Raw genomic sequence first — 21,555 nt, forward strand, 5'->3', positions numbered from 1 at the left:
ACCAAATGAGGCTGATTCTGGGAGCAGATGTGGTCTCTCACCTCTCCAAAGTCTAAGGGAGTTGGCTGCCAGGTGAAGACAATTGTCTCGTTCTTGGAGACATTGTTCAGAAATAGCAAGCGGCTACACTTGCTCTGCACAGGGATGTTTCCCAGGGAGATGTGAGACTGAGACAGGAAGACATTCTGTTGGTGAAGACAACATGGCATCAGCTTTGGGGTCATGAGGAGGAAGCCATAGAAGCATTTCCAGTTCCAACTGGCCAATTATGATGTTAGGAGATTTCCACGCATCTGACCCTTACATTGGCCCTATACTGTAGGCCCAGTTGCTCCCTGGTGCTGGGCGTGTTGCTAAGGTTCAGGGGACACAGGCAACTCTTCCAAATTCTTCTGACATTCAGAGCTAGGATAACTCTGTAAAGCCTATTGTGTCTGCGGGGTTTTCACTGTTTGTCCTGAATTAGGGGTCTAATGGAAAAATGTGTAGTATAGCAATTATGTATGGGTGGGTCCATGGGTAGATGGCTGTGTGATGAATACATACAATCTATGTAAGTGATGTATGGTTCAGTGGGTATATATATATATATATATATATATATATATATATATATATATACATATATGTGTGTGTGTGTGTGTGTGTGTGTGTGTACGGACAGATGGATGGCTAGGTGTTAACCTAGGCCTCCCAGCAATAAGAAACATGTAGACTAACGGTAGTATTGGTGACCACTAATATCTTGAGCAAAATCTACTTGAACCCAGGAGAGAACTTTTCTATATGAAGACAATACCTAGAATAGAATGATTTCTTTATAAATCTTTCAATATCCCTCAGCCCTATACTCCAAGAGAAGGCTGGGGTCAAGGGATCTGAAATGGGTGGTTTCCACTTCAGTGTCCCCAGCAGGAACACCAGGCACTGGCTGACAGGCGCCATCTTTGAAGCTGGAGCCAGACTAATTCTAGGCCTCACCCCTCACCCTTAACCTATCTCCTTGTCTCCCTAGCCTCCCTAGCCCTTGGCACTGGCCACCCTTGACTCTAGGCCCCTCCATTGCCTCTGGCTTCCCCAGCTCCCTGTCTCCCACCTGCCCAGGGACCATCAGCCGAGAGTATGTGGAACTACTGTCCGAGATGCTGTGGAAAGGGGCGGTGTCGCCCATGATGTAAGGGTCGTATCCCACTCCCTGGAAGCAGATGACAGCTGAGTTCCATCCAATGATGTGTATGGGTACCTCCACCTGGGAAGTTACAGAAGTGGGGAAGGAACTGGTCAGATCAGGATGCGTCAAGGAAGTCACAGCTCCAACTCCAACCCCCCCCCCCAATAGTATCTGGGCCGCTCGCTGCTCACTGTGTAGGTCTTGGCCTCGATGGGTGAGAAGATCCACAGGATCCGAGTAGTAGTGCCTGGCTGGATCTCCCCTTTGGGGTTCAGGCAGCAGAAAATAGGGTGGTCAAAATTTTTTTCTTGTACCTGTGACAGAACGCTGACCTGCACCTCGTATGTCACAGGCACTGAGCCACCGTTGTATAACTCGTAAATCTGCAGGGTAGGAGTTGGGGGATGGTTAACAGTAGAGCAGATAGCCTGGGCTCTGTCCATTTGGGAGGGCAGGTTATCCCCACAGTAACTATGGAGGTCTCTGGGCACCGCTCCCACCCAATCGTTACTCCCTACGGCTCAGTACATGGCTATTCAGCCTGTAACCTTTCAGGATAATCAGCAGTTCTGTCTGTAAAACAGCAGCAGCTTGTCTCATTTTCTCTCCATTGACACTTGTCAAGTTTATAAAAGACCCCAGTGTCCTCCACACTGGGATTTGGGGAAATGTCCACACACACCTACACACCATCCAGACCCTTTATCATCTAAGACTTTCAATCTAGTCCACCATGAAGACCATGTCACATCCCACATCTGTTATTAGAAGAAATTCTGAGTGCAGAAGGGTTCTGAAGAACTGAAGACTGCCTCCAAAGGATGTCTTAGGGGGGAAAAAACAGAGCTGTTCTAGTCTAATAGTTCTTTGCAGAACTAAGAATACTAAAACCAGAAAAGAACAAAGATTTCCTGGGTCTGGTCCTGGAGTTTCCTTTTTCCTGGCCTGGCCCATCACATTGATCTCCAGATCTGGTGCTATTGGGTGAATGTTTGTATCTACTCATTACCCGGTTTCAAAGGCTGAAACCTAATCCAGTCGGGTTGGTACTGATGGGAGGCTCCCTCCTTGCTGTCTGGCTCAGTATGGAGAGTTGTGATGTAGGTTGCTAGGGGGGGAATTCAACACTCCTACACAACTGTGAACGTGTACCTGCTGTAAGCAGCAGCATGGTGAAGATGTGTCCACAGCTGCAATAATGACTTCGAAGTTCTGGGGGCGACCACATACTTCCTGATTAGATTTAAGGCCCCTCTCCATAGGAGCAAATGTATGGCCTGGCGCATGGTTTAGAACCCATGCTTTGAGACTGTAGACCCCAGAGGTGAACTTGCTACGATTATTCTGCTAAGTGATATCAAACTGTCCCCTAACTTTATGCCTCTACACCCGTAAATTAGTGCAGTTCTCAAACCTCATCTGAGAAATGCCTTTACACGGTGCATGGTTCATACAGAAATTCACAGATGATCAGAGTAGAAAATACGTGTCTGTGTAGCGCTCAGCTACAAATGGGATGCTACCGAGGTCTGGTCTGTTGTAATGTTTGGGTAATTCTGGACCCAAGGTCTAGGCCTATGAGTGAGTTCTCACAGTTTACCAGCTTTCGTTGTTGCAAACCATGTTCCTTAATTTAAAACTAAAGTAATTTAAACTTAGTTTCAATAGAAATGGCTACAGCCAATTACTGGAGGGGTTAGAGGTAGGTGGATTTTGAGTTACCTGGTTGGAGGTAGAGAAGAAAGGAGAGAGGAGGAGGAGGGGAGAGAGGGGAGAGAGGAGGAGAGAGGGGGAGAGAAGAGGAAAGAGGAGAGAGGGGAGAGGAAGAGAGAAGCTCCACGGGAGGCAATGTACCATAAACATGGCCAGAAGAAACAGCAAGTACTTAGGGAACACACTGGGGAAGTGGCCAAGCCAGCAGTTAGAAAAGCAGATTAGGGCTGACCACCCAGTAATTGTCGAAGTCAAATAAAAAGTCTGAGTGTCATTTATCTGTAAGCTTGTAGGAATAAGTTGGCTGTGCTACAGGACAATTATACCCTAACCTCCGCAAGGCTTGGGGCCTGTTGCAGAAGAGTGACAATAAGAATGTAGGAGTCGGAGGGTGGGTAGGGCTGTGACCAGACTAAAACAGGGAATTCTGGACACGACAGACAGGCCGAGGACCTCTGCAGTCACAGACCCTGAGGTTACCTGCACAAGACCAAGCTGGTCAACGCTCTACCATGAAGGGGAGAGGGGCTTACAACTGCCCCCGACCCCACTTGAGGACCTACTGATGGCCGACCAAGTTCCATGGATGCTCCACACTTAGGACAATATGTATGTCACAAATGGACTTAGTGGGGCGTTAATAAAAGAGGCCAGGAAGTTGGGAGGAGGTGGGGAGGTGAGGGTGGATCTGGGAGGAGTTAGGGGGAGGAATGGCAGGTGAAAATACATTGTACACAAAATACATTATGCAATGTATATATAAAATTCTCAAAGAATCAATGAAAATATTCTTTCGCTCAACTAGAATTACTGTGAATCTGTACTCAGGATCTTACATACAAAGTTACACAGTATCTCTTTATTTTATTTTAGGTGGGGTATTTTAGAAGGTGTTCAGGTCATAAGAGTGGAGATTTCAAGAATGAAACTCACATAGGCCTAAGGAAACCTGTTTGCCTTCTCTTCTGCATGAACACATATGGAGAAGGCGTGGTGTATGAGCCAGGAGTGCAAGCACGTACCAGCCAGATAACACCAAATCATGGCTCTCACCTGGACCTCATCTTGGACAGTAAGATCTCTCTCTCTCTCTCTCTCTCTCCATATGTGTGTACCCTCAGAACTGTAAGAACACACACAAACACACTCTCTCACTCACACATGTGTATGCATGTACACACATTTGCACATACATGTGGAGGCCAGATTAACATGCATATATTCTCCTCAATCAGTCCTTGCCTGGAGCTTACAGATTTGCTAGTCTGGTAAAGGATGACCTACACAAGCATGTACATGTATGCATGTATGTGTACACACACATGTACACAAACACACCAACATGTACACAACCCCCACACAAACATGTACACACGCATGCACATGAAAGAAAGTGTGCAACTTTTTTCCCCTATCCTTGGCTCCCTGAAAAGATGAGCTTCTCTAAGAGCAATGACTTCCAAATTGTGGCTGAGACCTCTCAGCAAACAGGTCTAGATGAACTGAGTGGGTCATAGCTAGCATATAAAACATGGGACAGGAGAAAATAAAAGAGACTGTGTAACTCTGTATGTAAGATCCTGAGTGCAGATTCACAGTAATTCTAGTTGAGTGTGTGTGTAAACACTGGAGTGAAGCACAAATGATAAGATATATTATTAGTGTAGTCCATGGTCAAGAAGTTGGAAGATCTTTGTGCTAGTGGGGGAAAATACTTTTGCATGGGAATGGAGCCTGACAAAAGGGCTTTAGTACTAGAAGACTTTGTCCTTACTTCTCCCCAGTTGTCCCTTGTGGGTTAGTGTCTGCTGTCCTGTAAGGACTGAGATCACACAGAGATCAATACGTAGGCCTCTCAGTTTCAGGCTCACACACACCACTGACCTGGCGTGGGGGCAATGTTTCGCCAATGGGGACAGGAATGAACTGGTGGATGGTGGAGGTGAAGTGCACATACTTCTGCTCTAGCCTCACTGTCACGCCGATGAAGTGTAGCTGTAGATAAGGAACCCATGGGTGGCATGCTGCCCTGTGAGAATGGTATACCCAACAGAGATACGGGCCCTAGCTCCCCAGAGGGCACCACTCCTAGCTTCTCTCTTGGATGTCCAAAAGCTCCAGGAGCCAGTCCCCAGCAGGACTAGGGTGTGAGGTCTCACCAAGATCTCCCGTCCGTGGGACACCTTGAAGAGCACAGAGAGGCGATCGGTGCCAACAAACAGGTGTCTTCAAGGGAAGAGACAAGTTAGTGAGTTCTGGAATCTTCTTTGAATGGGAAAACAAGTGTGGCTTTGAACCAGACAGCCACCTCTGAGTTGGGATGAGACAGAAACGACATAGACCTTCCCTGCAGGGGATGGCTCCCCAGGGGTATTGTCTAGGGTATCCCAGAGTCAGACAGAGAAAAGCCAGGGCTAGGGACCTCTTGGAAGGAAGGGCATTGTGGGGAGCATAGGAACACCTGTATTTGAACTCCACCATCTGCTCCTGCCCAGGGGTCAGGCTCCCAGTCTTGGGGTTGATGGAGAAGAGACAATTATCCTCTGCACGCATTTGGTGGAGCTCAGTGCTGTTGAGGTCTGCTTGCTCTGTCCACACATCCATGTCCAACTGCTGGTCACTTGGAAAGAGGAAAGACCTGGAAAAGGCAAACAAGAGGATTGAAGCCAAGCAAAGGATAGGTCCATTGGAAAGACAGGCAGATAGAGGGGTCTTTAACACACCTCCTGTTCTTTGCACCCCCATTTTATAAGTTGACCCATGTTCTGGTGAGCATTCTCCTTTCATAAAGATCCCCAAACTTAGAAAGCGCCAGCATGGTGGCTCATACTGTAATAGTAGTACTAGGGTGATGGGCAGGAGGACAGCTGAAAGTGAAGGTCAACTTGGGCTGCATAGTGAGTTCCAGACTAGCCAGGGCTACACAATGAGACCCTGTGTGGTGCTTTGAATGGGAATGTCCCCTCATATGTTTGAATGCTCGATCCTGAGTTAGTGGAATGATTTGGGAAGGATTAAGAGGCGTGCCCATGTTGGAGAGGGTGTGGCCATGTTGGAGTGGGTGTGGCCATGTTGGAGGGGGTGTGTCCATGCTGGAGGAGGTGTGTCACGGGTTTTAAGGCTGCAGAAGTCCATGCCAGGCCCAGTCTCACTCCTTCCCTGACTGCTGCCAGCAGGTCAGGATGTGGGCTCTTAACTACTCCTCCAGCATCATGTCCATCTGTTCCCCACCTTGATGATCATGGACCAAGCCTCTAAAACTGTAAGCAAGTACCCAATTAAATGCTTCTTTTTATAATAGCTGTTTTGGACTTGGCGTTTCACCATAGCAATAGAATAATGACTAAAGAAACAAACACACAAACTAAAGAAACTAAAGACACAAGAAGACCCAGAATGACTAAAGAAAACAGAAGAGTGGGGCTCTGTTTTAGGTACTGGGAGCCAAGGATGTCACTTGTACTAGGAGCAGCTGGCCACTCATTTTTCTTTCGTAAGCTCTGAGGGAGGGGCTATTTGCAAATCCCGGGAATGCTGGCTGGCAGTATCACCCAGAGGCCCCCGAGGAGGCGGGTGTTAAAGCTAGCTTGGACACAGGATGGAGAACAGGTACCCAGAGGGCTGGTGACCCTGAAGCAAGCAAGAGTGTGAAGAACTCCCTCACAAGGCCTCACACTGTGGAAAAGTAGATATTGTCTCTCAACCAGTTGGCAAAACTAAAAAAAAGTGAGAAAGGGTCCCAAGCCCTCCATTCAATAGAACATCCTCTCAGAGAGATGGAAGGGAATTGGCCCCGCCAGCAAACAGGGTCCGGGACTGAAGACAAGACACCCAGAAACAGAAGCAAAGGGGGCCACTAAGCCTCACAGAAGTCAGGGAACAGCACCCCAAACTTTCCTTTCACATGGAAAATTTAAAAAAATAGATGCATAGAGTGATGATAAGGTTCAGAAAGAGCAGACATTGTCACACACGGAGGAAGAGGGGGTCCTGCTGGCTTTTGAAAATAACTTGGCAACATCTGCTAAGACAAAACACACGTGTTCTTCAACCCAGAAGTGCTACTTTCAGGAATCCGCCTGTATGATTAAAATGAAGGCAAGACAATGTGCCAACACACACTAAACATCTAAAGATCCATTTTGAGTATGTGTGTACATGATGTATGTGTACATGTATGTGAGCATGGCTGCAGATGTGCCACAGCATGCATGTGGTCAGCTGGCAGCTCTGGGTGTCACAGGGTTTGTGTACCACTGTGGATGTCAGACTAGCTGGCCCACAAGCTGCTGGGAATGACTGTCCTGTCTCCACTTCCCACCTTGCCACGGCAACATTGGAATTACAGACATGTGTTACTGTGGCTGGCCTCACACAGGTTCTGGGACTCCAAACTCTGGACCTCAAGCTTGTGCAGCAAGCCTTTTAACCACTGTCGTAGTTAGGGTTCCTATTGCTATGAGGAGACACCATGACCATGGCAACTCTTATAAAGGAAAACATATAATTGTGGCTGGCTTACAGTTTTAGATTTTGTCCCTTATCATCATGGTGAAGAGCTTGGAAGCTTGCAGGCAGACATGGTGCCGAAGAGGGAGCTGAGAGTTCTGCATCTTGATCTGCAGACAGCAGCAGGAGACTGTCCCACTAGGTCTAGCTTGAGCATATGAGACTTCAAAGGCCTCCAACAAGGCCACACCTACTCCAATAGGGCCACACCTACTCCAACAAGGCCACACCTACTCCAATAGGGCCACACCTACTCCAACAAGGCCACACCTACTCCAATAGGGCCACACCTACTCCAACAAGGCCACACCTACTCCAATAAGGACATGCCTTCCAAAGGTATCAGGCTCTACAAGCCTATGAGGCCATTTTTCACACAAACTCTGCATCCACTGAACAATCTTCTCAGTCCTGCACACTTTATCTATATACACATCCAAATACAAGACTTTCTTTATTGTGGAAAACAAAATCAAAAACTTTTTGTTCCTTTTATTGGGAACAAAATCTTCCAATAAAGGGGTGGCCTAATAACTTAAATCCCTTTTTGTTGTAGAATATCATGCGACTGATAAAAAGAATGTACTAGATGTATATGTACTCTACTCCATACGTTCCTCCTTCGTGGCAAACATTCTAGGGGGAATCACTCTGCAAAGCATCCGGGTATCTGTGTGTGGTGCAAATACTGAGAGTGGGGTGTGCTCCCAAGCTCTGGCTACCCCAGCAGTGGATATAAGCCTGAGAAGCTCTTGCTATTTCAGGATCCTCTGGGAAATTTCTGCATCTCCTTAACACACAGTTACTCAGCTGGTCTCCTGGTGAAATCGTTCCCCTGCCTGTCCCCTGACTGGTTCTAATGTGCATGTTTTCCCCCATAACCTGGAGGACAATAATACCGTCCTGACCCACTATCCCCTGGAGATCAGAGTGGCAGGTCATGGAATGTTAACTGGGCCTTTGTCCCCCTCTGCAGCTGTCATGCCATTAGTCCCCTGACAAGTTCAAACTCTCTGGAGGAAGATTCCAGGCCCCTCATGCCCTGCTCCTGCCTGTATTGCCAGATGTATTTGAGGCCCCATTTTCTTGCTTTCTTCAAAAAGTTTTCCTTCCTTCCTTCTCTTTCTCTTCCTCCTCCTCCTTCCCCTCCTTCTCCTTTCCCTTCTAACCATGCTAGGGATTGAACCCAGGGCTCTTGTCTATGCCAGGAAAGCACTCTAGTCTTTTTGATCTCACCACCACTCTGTCAAAAGTGGTCAACAACCCTGTGTCATGCTTTCCTCCTCAGTACACTCCCTTGTCCTGGGAGGCTGCTCTACTCTGGGTTCCTGTTGTGCCAGGGGGGCAGGGACTGGCCTGGTCCACATTTCTATTCTGCAGGACCAGCCTGCAGTTTGCCTTTAGGGAGAACCTGGGGCAAATGTAGTCAGTGGAATAAAAAGCACACTAGTGGGGAAATGGTATTAAGCAACACAGTTGATGTCTTTGAGGCTGTCTACTTGAAGGCAAGGTACTGTGCAACCATATCCTAGCGTCAACCGGAGCAGAGGTGGGGGAGGAGGAGGGTTGAGGGGAGAAGGTAGCTTCATGGCTCTCTGATTCACCACTTCATCCTGCCTACTGCCATCTCAAGCCAGACTCCACACTCTCCTTACACCACTCATCTTGACTCCATCTAGTTTTTCTGAGCTCGGCAGAGAAACGTTAGCATGTGAGGGTAACCCTGCATAGCTCTCACCCTACAAACCCAAGATGTCCTCCACCTGGCCCAGGCCAGCAGGTTCCCACCACAGAAGCCCCTGTTTCTCTCTCTCTCTCTCTCTCTCTCTCTCTCTCTCTCTCTCTCTCTCTCTCTCTCTCTCTCTCACCTTCCCAGAACCCACCAGTCAGTGTGGGCCTTGACTTGCTCTCTGCCTTCTGTTATATTCATTAGTCAACCAGAAGACATTTACTAAGAAATCTACCTGTGTTCACACCAGGAACTTGAATAAGCCTGGTATGGAAACTGGCAGCCTGCTGGGCATGCGTTCTGGGCCCTGAGGTGAGGGCAGGACAACAGGACAATGGACAGGCTTGACAGGTTCGGGTCCTTACGCCTGGCTTCCTGTGACCTGTGAGGTGACTGTTTTGTGGCCAGCTTCCACTCACTTTCCAGTCGCACAGCGGCTTTGCTCAATCGCGCCCTCTAGTGGTAGGCTCCTCGGTGGTGGCAGATGTCTGTCCTCCAGGATAACCTACACTTGCCTCCATTTGGCCCCAGCCCCTAAACTTCAGTCTGTCAGGCAGCATGGTATGGTGCCTAGACCGTCCTGATATACAGAAGCAACTTAAAGCCTTCCTGCTGACTAATTAGTGTCGGCAGTCATTCTGGAGCGGGTACATCTGGATTTGAACCTAGCTCCACTTCTAATGGCTATGTGAACTATGTGGCTTTCTTTGCCTGAGCTCTTAGTCCATTGACCCTCAGGCTCTGACTTTTAAACAGGAGAGGTCTTTCTCACAGGGATCCTGTAAAGATCAAGAATCCAGTGCCTGGGTCTAAGTACTCATTCAGTTACTGATACAGCTGTGACCAGCTTCCAGGAATTGCGCACTGCCCAGAGCCAAGCTGCAGTGGATAACATCTCCAGAGTGCTATGGACAACCACAGTCTCCTCCCAGCCTCTTTACCCTGTCAGTGAGTGACCCACTCACAGGCTACATGTGGGTTGCCCAGAAGGCCCAGGAAATGTCTACTCCCTACTCCTGGCCTTTAGGGCTCTGTCCCCAGACCCCTGTAGCAGCCCCCTTTCTGCAAAGCCATACCAGTCCAAGGGGACTAGCCCACGGTTCTTCAGGATGAGGAGTACCACCGACGGTGGGGCGTTGTGTGGTGCTGCTCCAAAATTGAAGTCCAGCTTCAGAGGAGTGAAGATGGGGGGTGTGTGGCTCACGCTGTGTGAAGCAGAGAAAGGGCTCAGTGCAGGAGCTGACGCAGAGTTGGGACTCTGGGGTGCCCATCCCCAGGCACAAAGTGAAAGAATGTGGAACTCAGGGTGAGTGAGACAAAGTCTCAACCCTGAAGTCAATCCTTGCCTTCCTCTAAGAAGGTTGCCTGCCCCCAACCCCAGCCCGGACTCAGTTTCTTGGGGTGTTGGTAGACAGTTTGTGAAGGTCCAGGGTTCCTTGCCCTGCCCCTGAGCCTAGCTTACCTGTGCCGGGTGGGCACCTTGTAGGTGAGCTCCGTGATGGTTGGGTCACGTGCCAAGTAGCTGTTGAGCGTGTCCAGGGAGAAGAGGTGCCACAGGTGCTTGCGCGTGAGGCCCTCGGCACTGCCCATGGAGGAGATGTCCAGGACGGAGAGCAGTGGGTACACAGCTGCCAGGGACACATGGCACAGCTCCTGTGTCTTGCAGTCCAGGCTGTCTGGGGGAGTGACTGTGGGAGCGAGCAGGGGGCTCAGCTCCTGTGTGGTGAGGCACAGAACCCCGCTCAGAGACAGTGCTGGGCTTCAATCATGAGCATCTTCTCAATGGCAGCCAGCTCCTGTCTAAGGCTTTCTGTGTGCTGGGCACTGTCCGGTTTTAACATAGATCCTGGCACTTTTAGACGCTTTGCAATTCTGCATAATTCATAGGCTGCAAAAACTGCTTTTTTAACACCCGCCATTCAATAGGCCTTATATATTCACAGACACATGCGACCACCACAACTAATTTTTAGAAAGTTTCCATTGCCCCCCCAGAAAAACCCAGTTTACACTCCCCCCATCTACAATCCCCCACTCTCAGCAATCACTAATCTAGGCTCCACCTGTGTATTTTATCTTTTCTGAAATATTTTGGACACTCAGTTGCTTGGCTTTTTCTGACTGGCTTCTTTCACTTAGCGTCTTGCTTTCAGTGTCTATCAATATGGTGGCATACGCTATTCAGTGTGTGCATGTGTGTGTGCATGTGTGAATGTGCACACGGGTATGTGTGATAGTCTGTGACCATCTCCCTTTTATTGATGGAGAAGCTGAGGCATATTTAGGTGAAGCAACTCGCTAGTACCACACTGTCAGTGAGTGTGGGACAGTCCAGGTTCAATCCCAACGCTGGCATGGGGAAAAGTAGCAACTCCAGCTTATGGAGGAGAAAGCTGAAGCTTCACTGAGGATTTGCCTGATTCTGACAGGAGGCAGCACATTCGCTGAATCTCATGATTCCATAGCTCAGGGAAACACATAGACATAATGTGGACAGACACAGTTACACACATCAGATCCTGAAGACACAGTCCACCCTGCTCTCACTCACTGTGCCAGCCTGTCAAGAAGTTAGCCAGCACTGTGTCTCACAAGTCACCTCTCCCCTCCTCCCCTTCCCGGCGCTGAATCTCTCCCGAGTGCCCAGGTACCTCTTTGGTTCAGAAGACAGTAGCTAATGGTCCAGGAATACTTAGAACGGATTTTAGGACAGGCAGTCAGATAGATGGTGTCCTGGGAATGAGGTGGCATGGTCCCTTCCGAGTGGTCAAATTCTAGAGCTTGGGGGGAGGAAGGGAGATGGTGATGTAGGGGTCATCAGTGGTATCTGGACAGAGGTGTCCTGGCTGCTCAGGTAAACCCTCCCCTGGGTCACCACAGCACTCCCTGATGGCACAGCAGGCTGGGGCAGAAAGAGCCATGCATCTTGATATCACCGGCATTTGCCACAGTTAAAAAGTAGAAATGCTAGGTTTTCAGCTGTCTTGTCTGACCCATACCACGTATGGGCCATCGATCTTAAGCACACACAGACATACGGACACATGCATGCACCCCTCCTGGCCCAGACCCAGCCCAGGCCTCAGTACCACAGGAGTCATTGTTGAGGCCCTTGGGCCTGTGCTGCTCCAGGACCAGGCGGTAATAGAGGGTGCAGTTGCCATCATTCAGAAGAACCAGAGACTTGACCTCCTGGCTGTTCACCAGTACGTTCCCAAAGTCCAGGTCCTTCGGCTTTGCCTGAGATCACAGCCAGCTAGCTTCTGGGGGTGCCCCCAACATAGTCTTCAGACCACCCCCCAAGGAAAAGGATCTGAGGTTGTGTGCAAGCATCTGTAGCTTGTCCTCTACCTTGTCGCCTGCTTTCTTAGGGCTGGGCACCTGCCACTTTCCCTCCCACCTGGGTCCTGGCTCCTCCCCCAACAGGGCTTCTACTCACAGAGAGGCATCCAGTAACACCCATGCCCACCAGCCGGATCCTGTAATGCACCGTGGGTTGGGGCTTGGTCTTTTGTGGTTGTCTGGCTTCCCAGACCCATATCCCCACTCGGAACAGGTACTTGATCTCCTCCAAAGGGCTGAAGATCCACGTCAGTGTCTGGGGTCACACAGACGGTTCATTCTTGCATGCATGTGAACAGGATGCCCCCTCCTGGCTGGGGGAGGTCCCGTTACAAATGCTTACACAATTTTTCCATCTGCCTGTTTGTGCACACTGTTTATGTCATTTTACACACATCTGTAATCTCATCTCCAGAAACCCTCCATCCTGCATCTTCATGACAGGGACATAGTGGTATTTTCCAGACTCATTCTAATGGAAAATGGAGCCTTAAAGAAGTGGAATATCTGGACCAGGGTCAGAAATCTGGTGTCCAGAGGCTGGGTCCAGAATTCAAGTGGGTTTCTACATCTGTGCAATCTCCTAAGCGCCTACCGCCCACCCCTGAGTATTTATGGGTACCATGTATTGGTAGTTACTGCTCTAAGTCTGGCCTACCTCAGAATAGGGACAAAGTCTGTTATTTTAGGGACAGTTTGGGTTCCCCTTTTGCATTGACCTGAAACCTCTGGGTGTTTCCTTTCTTGCCCCTTCCTGAGAGAGTCACCCATTTGTCCCATACCCAGCTGACTCAGACAACCTGCCAGGAATCTTGCTGCTTGGGTATCATGAGTGATGAAGGTTAGACATGCCCTGGACTCTGGCATCACTAATGTTGCATTCAGTCCCAATTCTGCACCCCTAGTCTTGATCTTTTAAATATTCTTCCCCCTAAGTCTCAATTTCCCATAAGATGCAGGTGAGGAAGTGTTACTAAAAGCCACTCGTAGGCTAGGGAGGTGAGCACAGATTGCTAATGCACATGTGGTCACCATAGGCCACAGGACTGCTAAGACAGGTAAAGGTAAGGCTGACAGGTACCCTCTTATCTACCCTTGGCAACCGGCCCAGGCACTCACGAGGTTCTCATTAGGGTGGATGATACCCTTGGAGGGCCGGACAGCCAGCATCTTTTGGTGCTGCTGGGAGACTCTCCACTCGAACTCCAGGGGCAGGCGTGAGGGGTTGTGAAAAGTAAAGTTGCTGGTGGAGGAACAGCCCACCCAGGTGGGCTTGAAGAAGATGCTTTTGCAGGTATCCAGCTTCAGCTCCAGTGGTTCCTCTCGGCTCTGAATGCTCACTTCCTGAGCCAGAGGAAGGAAGGAAGGAAGGAAGGAAGGAAGGAAGGAAGGAAGGAAGGGAAGGAGGGAGGGAGGGAGGGAGGAAGGAAGGGAGGGAAGAAGGGAGGAAGGGAGGAAGGAAGGGAGGGAGGGAGGAAGGGAGGAAGGAAGGGAGGGAGGGAGGAAGGGAGGAAGGAAGGGAGGGAGGGAGGAAGGGAGGGAGGGAGGGAGGATGGAAGGATGGAAGGATGGAAGGACGGAAGGACAATGCCATGACCTCTTGGCTCTCCCTCCATTTTTAGGAAGCATCTGTGCAGATTTTCACACTTGAGAGGAGACAGCCAAAGCAGTCTTCCAGCCTGGACGTAGCAGCTTCTCTCAAAAGCAGATTAAAAAGAAGCCAGAGCTAGGTGTGGTGGAAACCCCAGAACTAGCGTAGGTGAGGCAGGAGGATTGCCTTGAGTCCAAGACCAGCCTGAGATATATAGTGATATATATATGTATATATATTTTTTTGTTGTTTTGTTTTGTTTTTTCAAGACAAGAGTTTCCCTGTGTAGTCCTGGCTGCCCTGGAACTCACTCCATAGACCAGGCTAGCCTTGAACTCACAGAGATCACCTGCCTCTGTCTTCTTAGTGTGCCACCACCATCTGGTAGATATATTGTCTTAAAAACACACACAAACATTGAACCCTCAGGGAGCAAGAAAGGATATATCAGTTTTTCATGGGGTCAGATATGAGTCTATCCATCCATTCCTGCCCCTGGGCTGGCTGCATACATTCCTCTACTCCCTTCAGGTATGAGTCTGGGGGTCTTTGCAGCTTTTTCCCTACCCCCAAACTCCATGGAACAGACAACTCACTGAGAAGCAGCTGAGTTATCAGGAATGGATCCCAGAGCTCCCTCCCTCCCACTCCTCCTTACTAGAGGAATGTTCCCCACCCACATCCCACCATCTAGGTCGGCAGGGACCCTAAAAATGTGGTTTAAAAAAAACAAGTGCCAGATGGTGGCCTAAAGACACTGTTCCTCTATCCCTGCCTCCTACCTTGAGATACTGGGGATAAAAGTTGAATTTCAGGTAGAAGACATGCTGTTTCCACGAGGTGCCCTTGGGATATGTGCTGATAAGGAAGATCTGGTGGGCTCCCGGAGCAATGAGCCCAGAGGAGGGCTTCAGGGTGATGTCTGGGCTGCTATTGGGGGCCAGGCTGAAGGTCAACATCATGGAGCCTTTGTTGACCAAAAACAGACTTCTGTAGGAGGGTTTTCCAGAAGATACTGCTGGGAATGTCTGGGAGTTGGGGAGAATAAGAGGGAAAGGAATCCTTTCTCAGATCTCCATCCCTAGATACACATTTGGGGCCACTCATGTTTGGATGACACCGTCTCCTGGGAAAGTCAAGATCTCTACACACAGCCCAGCCAGCAAAGAGTTCCTGAAAGCTAAGGGAGGCCACAGCCTACCACTAAAGAATACTTCTGTCCCCCAAAGACCTCCAGACATAGGGATGTGGTGGTCCCAGGTCCCAGGGAAAGTCGGTCCTCTGCAGGCCTGTCCTTGAGTTTAGAGATGGAGTTGGTATTTTAGCAGTGTCCTCCAGTTACTCTTTAGAGAATCAATCATCCTGGTTCACAGGTCTGGGGCCTTTAGCTCTTTCTCCATGATTCTCACTCAGATGTCAGAGGGGGGCCAGCCCCCACAGTCCCAGCTCCTAAACACTTCTTGGCCATTTTGGATATGGCCAGAACTAGGCTAAAAACTAGGCAGGCTACACATTGCAAGGCCTATAACCCTTGGTCCAAGTCCCCACTGAGTTGTACCAACAAATTTATGTGAGTCAGTGCAGAAGCAATGCAGGCTGCCACTAGAAGGAACATCACATCACACTGAGGGGGGGCTGCCAAGGGGCCACATCAGTGCAGACACTCGGAGCTTCAGCTGGAGCTCTGCTTTAGAAAGGGGTGACCTTGGGATGGGTATCAAGGCAGCACAGATTTGGGATGAGAGATCAGAAGTGCAACTGGTGGAGGAGATGGGATTATCTCAAGCCATTGTCTCAAAGTGATATCTTCCCAATAACAAAATGGCTAGTGAAAATTGACAATAGAGGCAGAATCCAGGAAGGAAAAGCAGAATTGGATTCTGGGGACTTGTCCCCAGGCCATATACTTTTTAGCCCTGTGTCATCCTACCTCCCATGACAGACAAGACCTTCAAGGACCTAGAGAAGAGGCCTGGAAGTTCTGATTCTCCAAACAGTGGCAAGGCTCGTGCTTTGGGTTCATCCCCAGGGTCCAGCCTAGGGCTTGGGAGCAGGCAGGGGCTCAGTGAGCAGGGCAAATGAAGGAGTTGGAGAATATAGGTCCAAAGTGGAGAGGGGAAGGTGCCCATTCTCTAGACTGCTCTTGTTCCGGGACACCCATGATCAAAAACAACCTATTCACTGGCCTAGATCCCTAGGATGGTCAGGAAGGACGTGGGGTGTTTTACTGAGGTCATTAGAAAGAGAAACAGGGAAGTGCAGGCTGGGGTCCCTCCTCCATCTTGTCCTTGCTGTTGTTGGGGCCATACTCACCTGGGGTGCATCCAGAGAATATTGGGGGATATGGTGCTCTAAGGAAGGGTAATAGCTGTGGCCTCGAGCCCGAACCTTCAGACACCAGGATGGGACCACTGTGCAGTCCTCTTCAATATTGCTGTAGCACTGAAGGACCTGCAGAGGCCAGCCCACAAGGAAACTCAGCGTCCAGGAACTGACCCTAGAAGACAGTCATCTTGCCCCTCCCTAGCCCTGTGCTGTAGGTATCCTATATTGGGCATAAGAAAGGAGGGTTTGAGGGAGACTGCCTAGGACAGCCATGCTAATCCCTCAGGCTGCAGTTGGAGCCTCTGTAGGGAGGAGAGTGGGGTGGGAAGCTAAAGTGGATTTGTTCTCTAGGAATGAGCCTAGAACGGGGCTGGCAATGGAAATATAATATGAGCCACAGATTCTGGCTAAAAATGCAATTTTAATGTTTCAGTGGCCACATTCCTTATAAAGTGAAATTCAATAATATATTTAACTCAGTAGTTCCAAACTCCAATCACTTCAGCAGGCAGTCATTATAAAGGCTATTAAGGAGTTATTTTACACTATTTTCATATTCTACCTTTGAAGTCTGGGTATATTTTATACTCACAGTACATCTTCTCTATTTGGGCCACTTTATTTCAGGTGTTCTCTGGTCACCAGGTCTGGTGCCTGCCTGCCTCATGGATCAGCACAGCTCTAGAGCCTATGGCCTGGTGTGCTCAGAGCTAGACCCAGACGCGAGCATCATGTTCTTACCTGACTCCCATAGCCCTGCTAATATATGAGAACGGAACAGTCAAAGATTCTACTTTGTCTGGGTTGGCATGGTGGCATACCTTGGTCTACATAGGGATTTCCAGGCCGGCTGAGGCTACACAGTGAGACCCTGTCAAGAAAGAGAGAGAGAGAGAGAGAGAGAGAGAGAGAGAGAGAGAGAGAGAGAGAGAGAGAGAAACAGGGAGAGAGAGAAACAGGGAGAGAAACAGGGAGAGAGAGAAACAGGGAGAGAGAGAGAAATAGGGGGAGAGAGAGAGAGAGAGAGAGAGAGAGAGAGAGAGAGAGAGAGAGAGAGAGAACACTGAGGGCACAGTTAAGTTGGTAGAATACTTGCCTAGAATTCATCAAGCCCTGGGTTTGGCTCCCAGCACCAAATTAACTGAGTGTGGTAGTTCATCTCTGCAATCCCAGTACTCAGGAAATGAAGGTATAAGGACCAGGAGTTCAAGGTTGTCCTTGGCTATGCAGCAAATTCAAGACTAGCCTACACTAGACAAGATCTCTACAAAAACAAAACAAAACAAAACAAAACAAAAACAAAACCCCCACAACCATGCTTTGAGAAAGTTGTGAGTTTGCATCTGTAATCCCAGAATTGGGAGGCTGAAGCAGAAAGATTGCAACAAGTTGAGGCCAGCCCTGACTGTATAGTGAAAGAAACCCTGTCTTGAAAAACAAACAAAACAAAAAACAAAACAAACAAAATACAGAAGATAAAAAACAAAAAAACCCCACAAACTACAAAATAAAAACAATGTTTCTGCTTTGGGCACCTTCTTCGAGAACTAGTAGCCAGAGACCCCTACCCTACCCGCCCTGCCTCCCACCCCAGGGACAGCTCCTCCCAGGGCACTAAGATTTTCCAGTGTGCTTGATCCCTGGGGGAAGGGGAGGGAGGGAGACCACACAGAAGTGAGACTCAGAAGGGCCAAGTCAGAGCATGAGCCTGGGAGGATAAAACCAGAAGAGGGCACTGTCTAGCCAAGGAAAACAGTAGAAGCTGCAAATACAGAGGCAGATGCTCAAAGCCAACCACTGAACTAAGAACGGGGTCTCCATTGGAGGGGTTAGAGAAAGGACTGAAGGAGCTGAAGGAACTTGCAACCCCACAAGAACAACAATACCAACCAACCAGAGCTCCCAGGGACTGAACCACCATCCAAAGAGTACACATGGACAGACCCATGGCTTCAGTTGTGTATATAGCGAAGACGGCCTTGTTGGGCACCAAAGGGAGGAGAAGCCTTTGGTCCTGCCAAGGCTGGACCCCCAAGTGTAGGGGAGTGTCAGGGAGAAGTGGTGGGAAGGGGTGGATGGGTGGGTGGGGGAACACTCTCATAGAAGAGGAGGGAGGGGGATGGGATAGGGGGTTTATGGATGGGAAACCGGGAAAGGGGATAACATTTGAAATGTAAATTTAAAAAAATCCCATAAAAAATTGGGAAAAAAACAAAAAGAAGAAGCAGCAGCTTCTTGAAGAAGACGGGCCCCATAGCCACTACTCATCCTTGTGACCAGACTCTGCCGTTCACGTTCCAGGGAGAGACTTGATTCCCACAGTTGTTTTGGTCTGTATGCACACACCTTATAAATGGCGAAGGCTTCTAGTTCCACAGCGTAGAGGCAGTTGGGGGAGGGCGGCTGGAAATGCAGACGCAGGGCTACAGACTTGAGTGGGGGCACGTCACTAGTGACTGGGGTCACCCAGAAAGGGCAGTCAGATCTGTGAGTCCAGACCACGGTGATCTTGCCCTTGGTATAGTTCCTCAGGCACAAAGGAACAGGGTTGGGGGCCTCAGGCCCAGGGCAGGCACCAAAGTCCACATCAATAGGTTCTAGACTGACAGCTGGGGGAAAGATGGCCAGGTCCCTGGTGCCGTCAAAAAAGTACTCCATCATAGGGGGGATATTGGGGTACGTTTGGGCAGTCAAATCCTCCAGATCCTGCATAGGGAGAGACTGGGACAGGGTTCAAATGTCATTCTTCTTGCTGCTGACTCTCTTCAACTCCCTCCTTTCCAGAAAAGACTTCAAGTGCTCCATGTAGGTCATCCCCAGTTACAGTAGTGTAGGGCACAGGCCTGCTCAGTGACTTGCTAGGGAGGGATGGGGATCCTGGAGAGAGCAGCCTGCCTCTGTGTGGGGCTCACCTCACATACCTCAATGGGCAACATGAGGGCCCCATTCTCATCCCGTTCCAGCTTTTTCTCCTTTAGCATGGCAGCCAAGATGTCAGGAGGGTAGAGGGTTAGGCCCCGCGCCAGGTGTGTTCGGTACCAGGTGAGGTGCTGAGGCCTCAGGATGGCTGGCTTGGTGCTCTCTGAATGGCAGGTCCCAATCAGGTCCAGAAATAGTGGGTCCTGTGACATTTGCCAAGCAAGTCAGAACCCAGAATAGGTGGTGAGGTAAGGGGAAGTGGGTGTTGGACAGAGGATGGTCTGGGAGCAGAGGCTGAAGGGTGGTGGTCAGGGGATCATCTTGAGAGCTGTCTGCTAGTTGAGGAGATCGTGTTATCCCAGGGCAAGTCAAGGGGAGAGCAGCCTAGACCTGGAGGTAGGGCGCTCAGCTATTGCCTGCCCTTCTCCCACTACCCATGATTCCTGGGCATTCTCCTGCCGATGAGTGACAACTGGGAGCCTCTCAGATCCAGCGTTTAGCCCACCCACGGGCGGAATGGCAGAAAAGCATGTCTGTTCTGTCCCTTCATTCCAAGGCCTCCCAGAGCTCATGCTGCTCTCGTGAGAACCAGGCAGAGAAACCCTTCCCTAGGTAGAGGGGTTGATCCCAGAGCCCAGCTGATGGAGGATCCTAGGCTACATTTCAGGTTCAATTACACATGCCCTCGGAGGCTGGGTGAGAGGTCTCCCCTCCTCATGGGCCTGAGCGGGGTGGTGTCTAAGGCTTCCCCTTCCCAGCTCACTGGCTGGCAGCAGTGACATCAGAAGCAGCAGAGCCTATGGCCCGAGGGCAGTCAAAGAGAACTTGGCACGGCCGCCTGGACCAGTGAGCTTTCAGTACCCTGGCCACATTCTGCCCCTAAAGCCATGGCAGAGGTTCTAAAGGGAGATATGACCCAATCAGATCCCTTAGAAGTTCTGCAAAGCGGAGAGTGCCCACCAAGCCTCCCCTTCATGTCTTGAGTCTCGGGGCCTCCTCCCCATATTGTGGTCCCTTCTCCATCACTTACCTGGTGGTGGATGAGACAGGCCACCCTCCGGAAACAGATGATGGGGTGAGTGGGCTGGTAGGCACAGTGCAGGGTCATACGGGTCTTGCCTGCCAGGGTTCCAAAGGCGGGCCTGATGCTGAAGACACTGTCCTGGCAGTCAATGTCAAACTGGAAGTGAGCCGGGCAGTTGGACCGGTTCTCAATCCACAGAGTCTGCTCCGGGTGCTCCCCGAGCTTCACCCAGTTGAAGTTGACACAGCAATGTTGCAGTGCTATATCAGGACCTAGGCAGAGGAGACGGGTCCTTGTGGGAGGGCCTTGCCCTTTGGGTGGGCTGGGGTGCCAGCCTCAAAAGATATCTCAGATGAAGTCCCACTGCTTGGATGGAGTGATCCCTAGAGCCAGATGGCCAGGCTGGATAAGGCCCAGGACCCCTGCAAAATTTCCATCATTACTGTCTGGAAAGATGGGATCACCGGGTAGCCACGGTGCTTCCCCACAATGGCCACCAGGGGGCAGCAGACACTCGGGGGTCCCGGGACCACGAGGCCCGGGACCAGGAAGCAGACCAAGAGCTCAAGGGAATGACTCCCTACTGGGATGCTCATGTTCTGGTGAGCACCACATCCTGGGATGGCCATTACCTCTACAGAAACCAACAACCTGGAGCAGAGTTTGGGTGGCACAGCCAGAAGGCACGATGGAGAAGTAGTCTATGGCTTTGCTGTCCAGGGTCTTGGGGTGAAAGAACAGTGACACACATTTCTTCTCCCCTGGGGGCACAATGCCTTGGCTAGTGGGACATGAGAAGCTTTGGTCTTTGGCCAGCATATCTTCAGCCATTTCAATCTTGAAGGGGGCGTTAACCTGTAGAGCCAGGGGTTCAGGGAAGGAAAGGTTCTAGTCACAGTTTGGGCGGTCTGTGCATCATACTGATGAAGCCATATGAGGGATCAGGGACAAGTGGTATCCATGCTGGCCTATGCAAGTGTTGGGTAACACTATGAGAAAGGGGCTACTGTGTTTACCCAGAGTGGGAGCATCTTTTCCTTCTCCCAAAGGTAGCATGAGAGCCAGCCTTAGGCCTGGGGTCAGGATGCTCAGTGGGCTACAGGACACGTGAACCCAGACTCCACTGAAAGGGGAGACAGCTGTTGACATCTCGTGTTCTAAGTTTGTGACATGCAAGGCTTTGGGACTGAGGGTGGGTAGGAAGGGGATCTGTAAGTGTACCCAGGCTTGGG

The 21,555-nt window shown here is 50.0% G+C and overlaps 1 protein-coding gene across 9 annotated transcripts in view; it reads right to left on the minus strand.

Moving 5' to 3' along the window:
* Positions 1-21,555, minus strand: part of Cfap65 (cilia and flagella associated protein 65) — a 34,347-nt gene that overhangs the window by 5,064 nt on the left and 7,728 nt on the right. For 8 of the 9 annotated variants that reach the window (XR_015628542.1, XR_015628541.1, XM_087565418.1 and 5 more), the window contains 18 exons: positions 20,956-21,178; positions 20,330-20,595; positions 19,302-19,502; positions 18,727-19,101; positions 16,369-16,506; positions 14,838-15,083; positions 13,584-13,808; positions 12,562-12,720; positions 12,212-12,362; positions 11,774-11,902; positions 10,585-10,810; positions 10,199-10,327; positions 5,346-5,522; positions 5,044-5,110; positions 4,769-4,879; positions 1,363-1,554; positions 1,097-1,249; positions 42-185 (listed from right to left, as the gene is read on the minus strand). Coding sequence is in view for 7 of the 9 variants with exons in the window: in XM_087565418.1 (XP_087421544.1) it covers positions 42-185; positions 1,097-1,249; positions 1,363-1,554; positions 4,769-4,879; positions 5,044-5,110; positions 5,346-5,522; positions 10,199-10,327; positions 10,585-10,810; positions 11,774-11,902; positions 12,212-12,362; positions 12,562-12,720; positions 13,584-13,808; positions 14,838-15,083; positions 16,369-16,506; positions 18,727-19,101; positions 19,302-19,502; positions 20,330-20,595; positions 20,956-21,178 (3,312 nt within the window). In the remaining 2 variants the exon portion in view is untranslated. 9 annotated transcript variants of the gene reach the window in all.

Source organism: Rattus norvegicus, chromosome 9, assembly GCF_021556685.1.
Source record: "Rattus norvegicus strain SHRSP/BbbUtx chromosome 9, alternate assembly SHRSP_T2T, whole genome shotgun sequence".
Taxonomy (NCBI): domain Eukaryota; kingdom Metazoa; phylum Chordata; class Mammalia; order Rodentia; family Muridae; genus Rattus; species Rattus norvegicus.